The sequence below is a fragment of the Tupaia chinensis genome, unplaced genomic scaffold (assembly GCF_000334495.1).
Source record: "Tupaia chinensis unplaced genomic scaffold, TupChi_1.0 Scaffold138910_1, whole genome shotgun sequence".
Lineage (NCBI taxonomy): Eukaryota > Metazoa > Chordata > Mammalia > Scandentia > Tupaiidae > Tupaia > Tupaia belangeri.
Window position 1 is genome coordinate 1,822,150 of NW_006198801.1, and position 13,709 is coordinate 1,835,858.

The window sequence follows — 13,709 nt, forward strand, 5'->3', positions numbered from 1 at the left end:
CTGGCAGGTGGTGTGGTGGTTAAAGGTGCTGGATTCCCACAGGGCCAACTGTGTTTAGAGTCCTGGACCTAGCAGCTTGCCTTCTTGCTTTCCATCTCTCTCTCTTTCTCTCTCTCTCTGATCGAATTAAAAATAACAATAACAAATGGAATTAAATAAACAAATAAATAAATCTTTTTAAAATTTCATTATTAAAAAAAAATTAACTACATGTTGTTTCTTCAGCTGGGAACTTCCTGCTCCGTACAGACGCCCATGCCCAGCTGTCTCCCCACTCCACACGGGGCCTCAGGCCAAACTTCTCCTCTGCCCCGGCACCTGCGCTTCCTGGCATCTCAGTGAAAGGCAGAGGTGGTTGGGCTGAGACAGGCCATCCCTGACTGTTCTTTCCCTCACAGCCACGGCAGCCATCCATTGGCCAGACCAGTCACCCCATCTTCAAAACAGACTCATAATCTGTCTGATTCTCCGCCCTCAGTGGCTCCCACCCTGGCCTGGCCCCCATGCTGGGACCATCCCAGCAGGCTCTTGTCTCTATGTCCCCTCTCCTCACTGACTCCATGGTCTGTCCCCAACATGCAGCCAGAGGGAGCATCTGAGTAGGGTCATGTCCCTTCCCTGCTCAGAGACCTGCCCTGGCTCTTGTCACATAGGAGAAGGGACAAATCCTCCCATGTGGCTCATAGGGCCCTCCATGATTTATCATTGTCACCCCCCGACCTGTTTTCTTCCACTTTCTCCCACAACTCTCATAGCTCACTCAGATCCAGTTTCTTGGAATTCTCCAAACAGGCGAAATACAGTCTCACCTCAGGACCTTTGCACTGGCTGTTTCCTTTGCCCGGAATGCGCTCTTCCCCCAGATACCCCAGGGCTCCCTTCCCTCCCCTCACAGGCCTTTGCTTAAATGTCACCTTCTCAGTAAGGCCTCCCCTGGCCACCTTGCTGTCCACAGCACCTCCAGGGCTGGCAAGGACTGAGTCCCCCAGAGAGCCATCACCCTCGGACGTGCTGGGCATATGACGTCTTTGGCTGGCCCATCACCTCTGCCCATGTTAGAGCGTCAGCTCCAGGACGGCAGCCATAGCTGGCACTAGGTTGGCACTCAGGAAGCATATGCTATGGTGGAAGCTGACAAACAAGGATGCCCCCCCGGGGCCGGGGTGTGGACTTTGCCAAGTCATATGGATAGCAAGTGGCCTCAAGGGAGCTGATCACATCGGAGCAATGTCCATGAATGAAACGGACTCTCTGGGCTGACGGGTCAGGTGTACTCTGAGTTTGGACTCCTCTGTCTCTTCCCCCACCAGCACCACCAGCCCCAGGACACCTGCCCCATTGCAGAAATCTGTTCCTAAAATGAATTCCTCCTCCCCCTGGTGGCAGCTGCAGAGGCTGCAGTGTTGAACTGCAGGGTACAGGAAGAGAAGACAAGAACACCTATTTATAGTCCAGTGTTCCCCTAAGTGGCAGTTTATAGTCCCACATTCTGGGGTGCACTTACAGCACACACATCCCCTACTGCAGGATGTTATGTAATCTCAATAGACAGTCACGAGACACAGGTAGGGGCGCAAATGTGATTTCCTGTTAGGGCGGAAGTTCCCAGAGACTTACTGACTAATCCAAAGCCAATGACGTGAGCCAGCCTTGCCTGAGGACTGCGGGTGAGGACCTTGGCTCAGCACCTGGCATGGCTGCGCCATGCCCTATGGCATGTCCAGTGCCACGTTTATAATTGTGTAGATTATTTAAAAAGTGCTCTTCCTGAGGACCCAATGCCAGCCTGTTGGACAGTGATCACAGAGTGCTGCTTTTCTTAGATCAGGCCATGTGCTCGGGAACCCTCAGAGCACACACGCCATCTGGGTTGTCTGTGGTGCAGACGGCATCTCGCAGATATGGGGGCCTTTCACAGTACACACGGCGTGGCCTGAAAGGAACCCACTGCCACCTCGCCACAGGCCCACGAGGGAGAAGCTATGCTGGCTGCTGTTTTACACAAGGGGAAACGGAGGCCGAGGAGAAGTGACTCACCACAGGTTGCCCCAAAAAGGAGCAGCAAGTCTGCTGAAGTCGCCACTGCCCTAGGCATGCACAGTCCCAGGACACCCCGCCCACCCTGCCCTCTTCCCACGGGGTGCCCGCAGCCCCCTACCTGCGTGTAGCAGCGCAGAAGCAGCCCCTTCTCCTTCAGCAGGCGGATGAAGTAGTGACAGATGGTGGGCTGGAGGGGAGTAACCATAGCAACGCTGAGGACACAGTGAAGGCTTGCAGGTGCCAGGAACTGTGGTAGGCACCATGCCTGTTTCACCTCACAGAATCGTCGCCACCACCTCATGAGGGAGAGACTATCGCTGTCCCCATATTTCACAGATGAGGAAATTGAGGCATATGGTGGTCGCATGTCTTTTTTCTTTTTTTTTTTTAAATTTTGCTAGAGAGTGTATGCCCTTGCCTCAGGGAGGAGGAGGTCGGGGACAAGTAGGTAGGGACGTCAGAAAGTACTCCCTCAGGGGGGTGGCCACACCATAATCCCTTCTCCATTTCTCCTTTTAGAATTTTGGGCATGCAGGGACATGTGCCTGGCATGTTTGTTTGTTTGTTTGTTTTTGGTTTTTCGCTATAGGGCGCGTGTGCTCACCAGACAGACAGAGAGAGACAGAGACAGAAAGCGAGAAATCACCCCCCAGGGGAGATGGCCACACCGCAATCCCTTCTCCTCCATTCTCCTCTCAGGATCTTGGGCACACATGCACATGCGCCCAGCGTGAGTTTTAAGCCACCGGGTCCGAGACGTGAACCGCGGTCGACTACATGGGAGTCCAGCGACATAGCCATTACGCTAACTGCTGGTCCTGCGCCTGGCATGTTTTTTGAGCCACCTGGTCTGGGACTCAAACTGTGCAGTTGGCCATGTGGGATCCAGCTGCCTTGACTACCATGCCACTGGCTGGCCCTGTCTTGCCGTAGTCGCGTGGTTGGTGGGGCTACAGAGTTGGGATTCACACCCAGGCAGGCTGGCTCCAGAGTCTGGGTGGTTATATGCATTATTAACTCATTTAAGTCTCATAGCAATACTCTCATCAGCTCCATTTCCCAATGGGAAAACTAGGCTCAAGGTCAGAAGACAAGGAAGTGAGGGACTGGGGACTGAACACAGGCAGTCTGGGCCTCACACTCCTGTATTTAATGGCTCCGTTATCTGTGTCCACAGGGCCTCCCCAAGCTGGCTCTCCTCCAACTCTTCCTGTCCCTCTCACCCCCTGCAAAAATGATCTCACCTTGAACTGCCCAGGATAGAGTTCCTTGGCAAGGGCGAAGAAGGGTTCTGGATGTTTCTGTGGGAGAGAGGGCCAGAGGGCCAGATGCCCCAGGTGAGATGAAGATTGGGGCCAGGAGACCCCCATCCCCTCCCCTCATTACAGACATGCCCTCCTGAGGAAGCAGGTACCTTGAAGTAGCCGATCTCAAAGATGGCCTCTGGGTAGGGAAGACGGTACTTCTCTAGGTTGGCGTAGAGGCCCGTGGATGGAGAGCGGAAGTCGGGGATGCCTGCCGCTGGGGGAGGAAAGGCAGGAAGTGACTGACTAGGGATGCTGGCCCCAGTCTACCACATGAACCTCCTAGGCCAGCACTCCTCCCCAGCCCCTGGGAGGGGCTCCTCATACCTGGGAGCAGTTACCGGGGTGAGGGGCACTTACACGTGGAGATTCCAGCTCCCACCAAACAGATGACCTTGCGACCTGGAAGAGAGTTTATGCATCGTTTGACATGACGTGCTAGCTCCTACAATACCGCATCTGTCACAGCTCTGGATGCTGTTTGATCCATGCCAGGCCCTGGGACAAACAGATGCACCATGGTCTTCCCAACCATCTTGAGGGGGCTGATGTTAACATCCCCATTGTACAGAAGAGGAAACCGAGGCTCAGATAGGGGAAGAGGTCATGCAATCAATTTGTGAAAGAGCCAACAAGGGGAAATTACATCTACTTAGAGAGACACAAAAAGCTGCTCGAGAAGTTTCTTCTCCTAATTAGAGCAGCACACAGAACGACAAGAGGCCTCAGTGAGGAGGCTGGGGGTATAGGTAGAAAGGGCCATTCCCCAGGAAGAGCTGTAGGTTATTATTATTATTTTTCCCCTCACAAGAGAGAGACAGAGAAGGAAAGTGTGAAATCACATCTGGGGGATGGCCATGCTGCAATCCCTTCTCCTCCATTTTCCTCTCAGGATTTGGGCATGCACACACTCACACCTAGTATTTTTTTTTTTTTTAATTATTATTTTATTTAATTATTTATGTATTCATTCATTTTTAATTTTGACCAGACACACATACATACACACACACACACACACACAGAGGGTAAGTGAGAAAGCCAGCCATCAGGTCTGGGACTTGAACCATGATCACCCATGTAGGAGTGTCCAGCACCTTAACCACCATGCCACTTGCTGGTACCCGCTAGTGTGATTTTTCAAGTCACTGGGTCCAGGACTCGAACTTCAGTTGACCATGTGGGAGGCCAACACTTTACCACATCACCTACTGACCCTGAACTGCAGGTAATTATAAACACCTTGGCAAGACTGACCGCCTCTTTAGGACACCATCCTGGAGGAACACTGTTACTTTCCTCTGTAATTGAACCCACATCAGCCGCTTGAGGCCTGATCGTTTTCAGATGAAAACCAAAGATTTGCTATGCCTGGCCCACACTCAGTGAGGAGTACAGTGGGTGAGGCCTCCAAGGCTCTCCTGTTCACTGCCTGCGGGGCCTCCGTTCACATCACCACTCTGGGCTTCTGTGGAGTTCAGATCTAAGCTTAGATTAGTGCCAGGCACCAAGCAAATACTAAATATATGTTTGCTATTAGTCTTTGGGTCAATTGTACTAAACTAGTTTTTTTTAATTGCCAGAGGGTGTGTACGCTCACCAGAGAGAGGGAGGGAGAAAGCATCCCCTAGTGGGGTATGGTCATACTGCAGGCCCTTCTCTTCCATTTCCCCATCCTGTTGGGATTTTGGATCATGCATGCACATGCACAGCATCTTTCAAGCTGCTGGGCTGGGATTTTTTTTTTTTTTTGAGAGGTTTTTGCTATAGGGTATCTGCACTCGCCAGACAGACAGAGACAGACAGAGAGACAGAAAGTGAGAAATCACCCTCCAGGGGGGATGGTCACACCACAATCCCTTCTCCTCCATTCTCCTCTTGGGATCTGGGGCACACACGCACATGTGTCTGGAGTGTGTTTAAGCCACCGGGTCCGGGACACGAACCGCGGTCGACTACGTGGGAATCCAGTGACATAGCCATTATGCTAACTGCTGGTCCCTGGGCTGGGATTTGAACATCAGTTGGCCAAGCGGGATCAAGTTCTCTTAACCACTAGGCCGGGGCCAGCCCTGCACTAAACTTTCTGAGACCTATGATTCATACACTTGTAAGCACTGTGCTACCCCATTTGTACCAGTTTTCATTAATAAATATGGGAAGATGGCGTTGGAAGTGGATCAGCTCACTAGCACGCCGGCTAAGCAGCCCTGTGGCTGCCTCAGCTGCTGGCTCATGGCGGGCTGGCAGGCAGCCTGGCCACGAGGTAGACCTGGCATCTGCCATCAGCTGACGGACAGACGCAAATGTGAGGCCCTGTGAATCAGGCACTCCTGGGGCACCTTGTCCAAGAGAAGACAGCAAGTGAGCAAGGCCAAGGCCTCCCTCCGCTTTTGTCTCTGAGACGTATCAGACCAAGCTCGGCTGCCTCCAGCAGGGGCTGGAAGGGGAGCACATGCTCTGGATTCAGGGGGTCTGGAGTCAAACCCTGACTCCTCAGTTTTCTTCTCTGTTCAGATCACTCATGCCCTGACCTCTAGGTACAGCATGAAGATCAAGCACGAGGGTGCCTGGAAGGCTGTGCCTAGCGCCTGGCCAACAGGGAGGGCTCAAGGGATCATTATCATTTCCCCTTATCCCTCAAGGAGCCAGCCCCACAACCCAGGGCAGGAAGATGGAAAAAACAAATGCTTTGTGGCCACTGTCTGATTTCTCCTTGGGGTCCATCCAGGTCAGAACATGCTGTAGACAGCTGCCTGCTGGCCCCAGGAGGCTCGGGGCAGCAGGAAGACCAGGAAACCCGAGAAGATGTCCTCAACAAAAGGCTGCTCAGGAGCTTCAAAGGGTGAATTGTTCCAGTGAGCACTGAGCACTGCCGAGGGCCTGGCTTCTCAGACTTCGGTGACCTCGAGTTGCACAGTGACCTAGTAAACAGGCGCCTGTACGGCACACCTGCAGCATGCTTCCTGTGATAATAGCCACAGCGAAGCTGCTTCTGATCTGAGCCCAGTGACTCACTCAGCGAGAGAGGTGTGACCCAGATCTGGCCAACCGGAGACATGGCCCTTGAGTTGAGGCAGGTATATGACTCAGCCTGGGCCAACTGGAGCCACCTTCTGCCATTCTGCCTGTACTGCTGGGGGAAAGGTGTTCTCAGCTCAGTAGTGGAAGCTGCTAGGCTGAGGGGAGTTACATTCGGAGTTGTCAGGAGTGACCTTTACTCCAACATGGAGGGAACCAGTGCCTGAGAGAGTCATTTGCTTATTGAAAGTTTGCCAGAGGGACCAGCAGTTAGCATAATAGCTATGTTGCTGGACTCCCATGTAGTTGACCGTGGTTCAAGTCCCAGACCCGGTGGTTTAAACTCACACCGGGCGCGTGTGCGTACATGCCCAAGATCTCGAGAGAATGGAGGAGAAGGGATTGTGGCATGGCCATCCCCCCTGGGGGGTGATTTCTCGCTTTCTGTCTCTCTGTCTCTGTCTTTCTGGCTAGTGCACGTGCCCTATAGCAAAAACCTCTCAAAAAATAAACAAATAAAATAAATAAAAGTTTGCCAGAGGGAATGATAATAATAAATAAAATTTTAAATTAACTCTTTTTTTAAAAGAGATGTTTTTGCTATAGGGCATGTGTATTTGCTGGAGAGACAGAGACAGAAAGCAAGAAATCACTCCTTGAGGGGGATGGCCATGCCACAATCCCTTCTCTTCCATTCTCCTCTTGGGATTTTGAGCACACATGCACATGTGCCCAGCATGAGTTTCAGTCTTCCTGCTCTGGGACTTGAACCACAGTTGGCCAGTGATGTAACCATTATACCATCTGCTGGTCCCAAAAATTAATTTTTTTAAAATTATTTATTTATTCATTCATTTATTTTAATTTGACCAGAGAGCGACACAGACAGAGAGAAAGAGACAGAGAGAGAGAGGGAAAGTGAGAAAGCAAGCCACTAGGTCCAGGTCCTGAACCATGGTTGGGCATGTGGGAGTTTCCAGTGCCTTAACCACCATGCCACCTGTTGGCCCCTGGTCCCAAAAATTAATTCTTTAAATTCTCTAGAGGGAGTGAGACACAGAAAGAGGGAGGAGAAAGCACCCCCCAAGTGGCCATGCTGACATCCCTTCTCTATTTCTCCATCCTTTGGGGATTTGGGGTAACAGAAATACACACATATCTGGCATGTTTTCAGCCTCTGGAACTGGGATTTGAACTGGCTTCCTTAACCAGCCCAAGAGTTAGGATTTTTGACAACATGGAAGCACCTGCATGGTTTTAGTTACAGCATTGGCATAAGTTTAGTGGGTTTCTCGCTATTTATGAACAAAAGGTGTGAATGACTGTTCCAGCCCCTGAGAGTCAGAAGTCACATTGGGCCAGGAGCTGGGGAAGCAGCTGGCTTTTGCAGGGGACTTACAGCGCTCACTCTGCATGTATCGGGTCACCCCCTCCAGGGTGAGCTCATCCAGCAGACGCTCCTTCTGGGTGCCCAGGCCCAGCGTTTGGGAGAAGAAATTCCGCAGGAAGTCCACTGGTCAAGAGGAGAGAGACAGCAGCTGTGTGGGCATTCAGCCAGGGTACATGGATGTCCCCAGTGACCTGCCGCAGCCATGGGTTCCCCTGGTCTCCCACAACCTAAGGCACAAGCCTGGCCTAGCCAGGGGGCGCTAGGACCCTGCTCTGGTGCTGGCACCAACCCCACTGCTCTACACTTGGAATGTCACCTCTGGTGGAGTTGAGACCCTTCCTCTAAAGTCCTCCTCCCCCGCCAGAACCACCAGAACCGCACTCCCGGACCCTTAAAGATACTTACTCTCTGCTTCTCCGCCAGCTGCTCCTTCCTCAGTGTCTGACTCTGAGTCCTGGAAGAGGTGAAGTGGGGTGGCCAGGCCCAAGAACTGGGATTAGGGCAGGAGGATGGAGGACAGGGCTGACACTGGATTTGGGGAAAGGCTGGAGGTGGCCCGAGGAAGTGAGGGACAGTAGGGGACAGTGCTGGGACCAGTGTGAGGGCTTGGGGACAGGCAGTCTGGGTTGGACACCTGCCCTGCCACTCCCTAGGCCATGACCTTCTGTGAGTGACTTCACCTGTCTGAGTCTCAGGGCTCCTATCTTGGAAGTACAGCTCAGAGGACTTAGCCCATGAATGCATGGCGCGGCCCAGGGCTGGCTCCTGCTCGGAGAGTGTGCTGTGGGCCTGCTGCCCCACCGGCCTTGCAGCCTGCTCAGTGGAGCCCCTCCTGTGAATAACGCCAGGGGGAGGCCTCAGCGCTCGCCTCGTGGCCCTGTCGGCCCCTGCTCAGAGCCCTCACTCTGTGCCCTCCTTTCGGATCCCTTCCATAGCCTTCATTGATGCCGCCCCATGACTGGGCGCCAGACTGTGGCTCTCTAGGACTCTGTCCTGCCTGCTTTCTCTCCTCGCCTTCCCTGGGCTACCTGTCTCAACCCTGCCAATGGCCTCAGTTGCTGGTGATGCCACTTCTCTGTCCCCAGAACCAGGGTTCCCATGACCTCCTGGATGCCTTGCCCTAGGTGACCTCCAAGTGCCTCACGCCAATTGTGTTCCAGACTGGCCTCAGCATCTCCCCCAAATCTGCTCCTCCTCAGATTCCCACCTCAGTGCAGTCTCCCTGTCCCTCAGTCAGCCAGAAACCTCCTGCCTTGCTCCCTTGCCCTCCTGCCACAGTCCTTCAGGCCTGTAGAGGCCCTCTATCCACCCTCTTCCCCTTCCTAGAGCTCACCCTGGTCCAGCCTGTTCTCTCGCCTCCCAGGTCCTGACCAGGCTTCCTCTCTGGGTTCCCCACTTCAGTATCCACCTCCCATCTACCCTGCTACATTCCACGGGTGGGCCTGTCCGGATCAGCCCATTCCTTTCTACTTCAGGCCCTTCTGTTTGGCTTCTCCGGTCTCATCAATTGATCACAGACATCTATGGTGTCCACCACGATGCCTGCTCACGAGGGCAGCGCCTTTGTCTGCATGTTCACTACTGAATGCCCAGCATGGGAGTCAGGGTCTAGCACCTGACAGAAGCTCCAGAACCATCCACCCCTGGATGAATGCCTGCTGCATGCTAGAACAGGGCTGGGTCCTGCGATGGACCTCATGCAAACACAGTTCTGGCCAGCTCGCTCTCCTGCATAAAAGCCCCCAACAACTCTCCTTCCCTGATGACTCACTACTCTGGCTCTGAGTGACCCTTCCAAACTTATTTTTAAAAAGTTGTATTGCTTTTTAAGATTGCACAAGCTTTGCCAAAACTTCGGCCATGAGGCAATGTATAACTTGGGCTCTTGCCTTATAATTCCCCATCTCACTCCCAGCTGAGATAACCACTATTCACAGTTCAATATTAATTGCTCCAAGTTTTTTCTCTGCATATAAAAACTCATTATTTTTGCAGAAATTGGTCATATCACGATGCTGCAGCTTGCCCCGTCCACAGAACAATATACTATAGGCCCACCTCATTCTTTTAAGCAGCTACATAGTATGGCATTGTATGGAGGAACCATAGTTCATTTAACCCGTCTACTGACAGCCATTTGGGCCCTTTCCAGTTTTGCCCCATTACGGACAATGCTGCAATTTACGTCCTCGCATCTCCCTCTTTGGGACTGAGGAGCTCTTTTTTTTTAATTACATGCTTCTTAAAGGTTTTTTTTTTTTTTTTTTAACCATAGGGCACGGGTGCTCACCAGAGGGGGGAGTGAAAAAGCACCCCCTTGGGGCCAGCAGTGGCGTGGTGGTTAAGGTGCTGGACACTCCCACATGGCTGACCACGGTTCAAGTCCTAGGCCTGGCAGCTTGCTTTCTCACTTTCCTTCTCTCTCTCTGTCTCTCTCCGATCAAATTAAAATAAAATGAATGAATAAATAAAATTAAAAAGAAAAAGAAAAAGTACCCCCTCAGGGGGATGGTCACACCACAATCCCCGTCTCCTCCATTCTCTTCTGGGAACTCTGCGCACACGGACACACGTGCCCGGCATGTTTTTCAAGTCGCCGAGTCTGGGCTTGAACTGCATAGTCGGCCAAGGTGGAGTCCAGTGGTTTAACCATTGTACCACCTGCTGGCTCCTGAGGATCCTTTTTTTTTACTGTTAAACCTTTTTCTCCAACAGTGGTTGTGCTCTGGGAGCCACGGCCTGGCAGGAGGCTCTTAGGCCCTTGGCACGGCTCTGCTGTACATTTGCGAGGTGTTTCAGCCACAGGTCTGTGTTGCCCTACGTTTGAAAAGCAATCTCACCAATGCACACTGTGGGTGGGCTGCCACCCTTTCAGGCTGCAGAGAGTTTCTTTTTTTTTTTGGAGAGGTTTTCGCTATAGGGCGTGCGCTCGCCAGACAGACAGAGAGAGACAGAGAGACAGAAAGCGAGAAATCACCCCGCAGGGGGGATGGTCACGCCGCAATCCCTTCTCCTCCATTCTCCTTTCGGGATCTTGGGCGCGCACGCACACGCACCCGGTGTGAGTTTAAGCCACCGGGTCCCGGACACGAACCACGGTCGACTATGTGGGAGTCCAGCGACATAGCCATTACGCTAACTGCTGGTTCCCCAGAGAGTAAGTTTCTACAGAAGGGTTTAAGGGACCTGCCCAGCATGTGGGGGCAAAACGGGAGCTGGCAGAGTACTATGGCTTTCGTCCTCTTCCTTGCTCTGTGACTGTGAGTGAACCAACCCGATGCCATCTCTGTGCCCCTAGACTCTTCTGCTGCACTTTTTAAAAAGATTTTTGCCGGGGGCCAGCAGGTAGTGTGGTGGTTAAGGGCACGGGGCTCCCACATGGCCAACCGTGGTTCGAGCCTCGGACCTGGTAGCTTTCTTAGTTTCAGTCTCTCTCACACATACTCTGTCCTCTCTGGACAAGTTAAAATAAATAAATAAAGTTAAATAAATTAATAAAAAAAATATTTTTACCATAGGACCTATGCATTCCCCAGAAAGAGACAGAGAGAGAAAGTGAGAAATCACCCTCAAAGGGGATGGCCACATGACAGTCCCTTCTCTTTCATTCTCCTCTTGGGATTTTGGGGACGCGCATGCCCATTCAGGACTCAAACTACTTGGTGGACCACATGGGATCCAGCACCTTAGCCACCACGCCACCTGCTGGCCCGGAATTTAAAGATATTAAATACTATTTTCAAGTCAGACTTTCTAGTTGAGTTGAATTCTTACCTAGGGAAGTCATTTAGACTCCCTAAAGGGAAGCTAGGGTTTTGATCCTTTAGTTCCTTCTTCCCAAACATTCACACTCTCCTCCCTGTTGTTTAACTCCTTTTAGGAAAGGTTCCAGATCACAGGAGGGATAGGAGGGAGAGGGGTAATTACAGCTTCCTAGTGACAATCTCTACTGCATACATTGCCCAGTTTGTAAGTTACCCTCTGATAGGAAACTCTTATCGAATCCTCTCCAAAATTGTCTGCTCAATTTTTTGGCCTCCGAATACGATCAGACACCTGTTCCTTTAGCCAAGGGACAGAGAAGGAGCTACTTAACAACTCTGGCTCAAGTTCTTCATCTGTAAAATGCCCACAACAGGCCTTACCCCGTCACAGGGATTCCGAGATGATGCATAGAAAACAGTAAGTCCAGTGCCCGGCTAACCACGACCAGAATTAGCTGACCATCCCCAGCCAACTAACGACTGCACACATCAACCCTCATGGCCACTCGTGCGGCAGGAGCTGCAGCCTCCACATGAACACCATTTCTCACCCTGTCTAAGGAAGTTCTAAGGCACTCTCACTTACTACACACACTGTCTATATCTTGGTCTGACTCCTAGACCAGCCTGGATTCTACCAGGAAAGGCCTGGCTGGCAAATTCTGAGAAACACAGGGATTGCTCTGGGCTCCCACAGTGCCCTGAGCTACTTCCATAACTGTGCGGTAGGGTCATTTTCTCCTCACTTGTCCAGGAGATCTGTGAGTTCAGGGACCAAATTGGAGACCTATCGCATCCAGGCCCAGCACAAATTTGGTTCAGAAGGGATGGGGTGGGGTAGTGGCAAGGAAGGAGGACAGTTTGAGAGGGCAGGCCCGCAGTTGAGGCTCACACTCTGATAGCCCCCAAATCCATCATTCCCCAGGAGGTTGCATGGGGTGGGGTATGGGACTGAGGCAATGAGCCCAGGGCCCTGGGGTAACTGTTCCCTCTGCCACCTCCCCCCAATGTGGGATGTGAAAACAAGTCCATCTCTCTCCTTCCCTCCACCCTTTCCCCCATCTCACCTGCGCCTCCTGCACCTTCCCTGCCTGGGTCTCCAGAGGGTCAGAGGCTGGGGGAGGAGGGGGAGCAGACGTGGTTACAGTGTGGGGAATGGTTAAGGGGAAATGAAGGGGTTCAAAGTGGAAGTGGGGGAGCAAGAAGGCCAACCTAGTTATACTGGGGTCAGGGGTGGTGGTTAAAATGGGGTAGGGGTAAGAGGGAGTGAGGAAAAGCAGACCTGGGAGTGGAGCGTGCTGAAGGGAAGGTGGTCAGTGTGGGCAGAGTTCAGGGGGAAGAGAAGTTCAGGAGTTGAGGAGAGAAGAGGGACAAGGGCTGAGGGGAGGCTCTGGGGGAGTTAAGATGGACACAGCAGTGTGTGAGTGTGTGCATGAGTGTTGGGGGGGAAGGGTGGTTTACAAGGCAGAGGAAAGTTTAGAGAAAAGTAAGAAGGGGTACCTGAGCTGAAAAGTAGGTTTGGGAGAGGAGGTGCAGGGGAGGTGGTTTAGGAGAGGCACAGGAACTAGAGGGAAGAGATAGAAGGGGACACCAAGGGTCCCCTAGCATCCTACAGTTGCCCCGAACAACCAGGTACCCTTAGCAACTGGGACCGCGGCAATCTACGTCCTTAGCAACGAGGGTACTTAGCAACTAAGGTGTGAGAAACCCGATCATTAATAATTTGGCAAACAGACTCGGTAAAGGGACCCTTAACACCTTGCGACTCAGAAGCCCGCCAACTTAGCAACATGGATCACTTAGCGACAGCCATCCGAATCCCACTCCCACCAGACAGCCCCTACCCACCACCCCACCGCGCCGACCCTCGGGCCCCGGGGCCTGCAGCCCTCGGCCAGGCCCCGGCGCGGCCCGACCCACCCACCGGGGCCCCCGACTCACGGTCCGGCTCAGCCATGGGTGCGGGGCGGGGGCCGTCGGGGCTGTCACCGACTGCTCTGTCCCGTGACGGCACCGGAAGCAGGAGGGGCAGGGAGAGGGAAGAGAACTACAACTCCCAGCAGCCCTCGCGGCCGCATTGCAACTTTAGAGCCACGTCCGGAACGCGCCCCTCCTAGGTAAGGCAGACACGCGAGGGCCGGACTACGAGTCCCAGAGGGCCTGGCGTCGGCAGCCATGTTGGTAAAGGGC

At 52.8% G+C, this 13,709-nt stretch overlaps 1 protein-coding gene across 4 annotated transcripts in view; it reads right to left on the reverse strand.

The window, feature by feature from the left end:
- Positions 1–13,602, reverse strand: part of SIRT2 (sirtuin 2) — a 26,342-nt gene extending 12,740 nt beyond the window's left edge. Inside the window, exons 1-8 of one of the 4 annotated variants that reach the window (XM_014592947.2) lie at positions 13,461–13,541; positions 8,436–8,587; positions 8,161–8,209; positions 7,765–7,878; positions 3,705–3,746; positions 3,455–3,561; positions 3,285–3,341; positions 2,159–2,227 (exon numbers count right to left, since the gene is read on the reverse strand). In XM_014592947.2, coding sequence (XP_014448433.1) covers positions 2,159–2,227; positions 3,285–3,341; positions 3,455–3,561; positions 3,705–3,746; positions 7,765–7,878; positions 8,161–8,209; positions 8,436–8,587; positions 13,461–13,476 — 606 coding nt within the window. In that variant the 5' untranslated portion in view covers positions 13,477–13,541. Of the gene's footprint in view, positions 1–2,158; positions 2,228–3,284; positions 3,342–3,454; positions 3,562–3,704; positions 3,747–7,764; positions 7,879–8,160; positions 8,210–8,435; positions 8,588–12,586; positions 12,634–13,019; positions 13,051–13,460 lie in introns of those variants that run through there. The other 3 variants (XM_006161734.3, XM_014592949.2, XM_027765599.1) reach the window with 3 other exon arrangements.
- Positions 13,603–13,709: the final 107 nt, after the last annotated feature.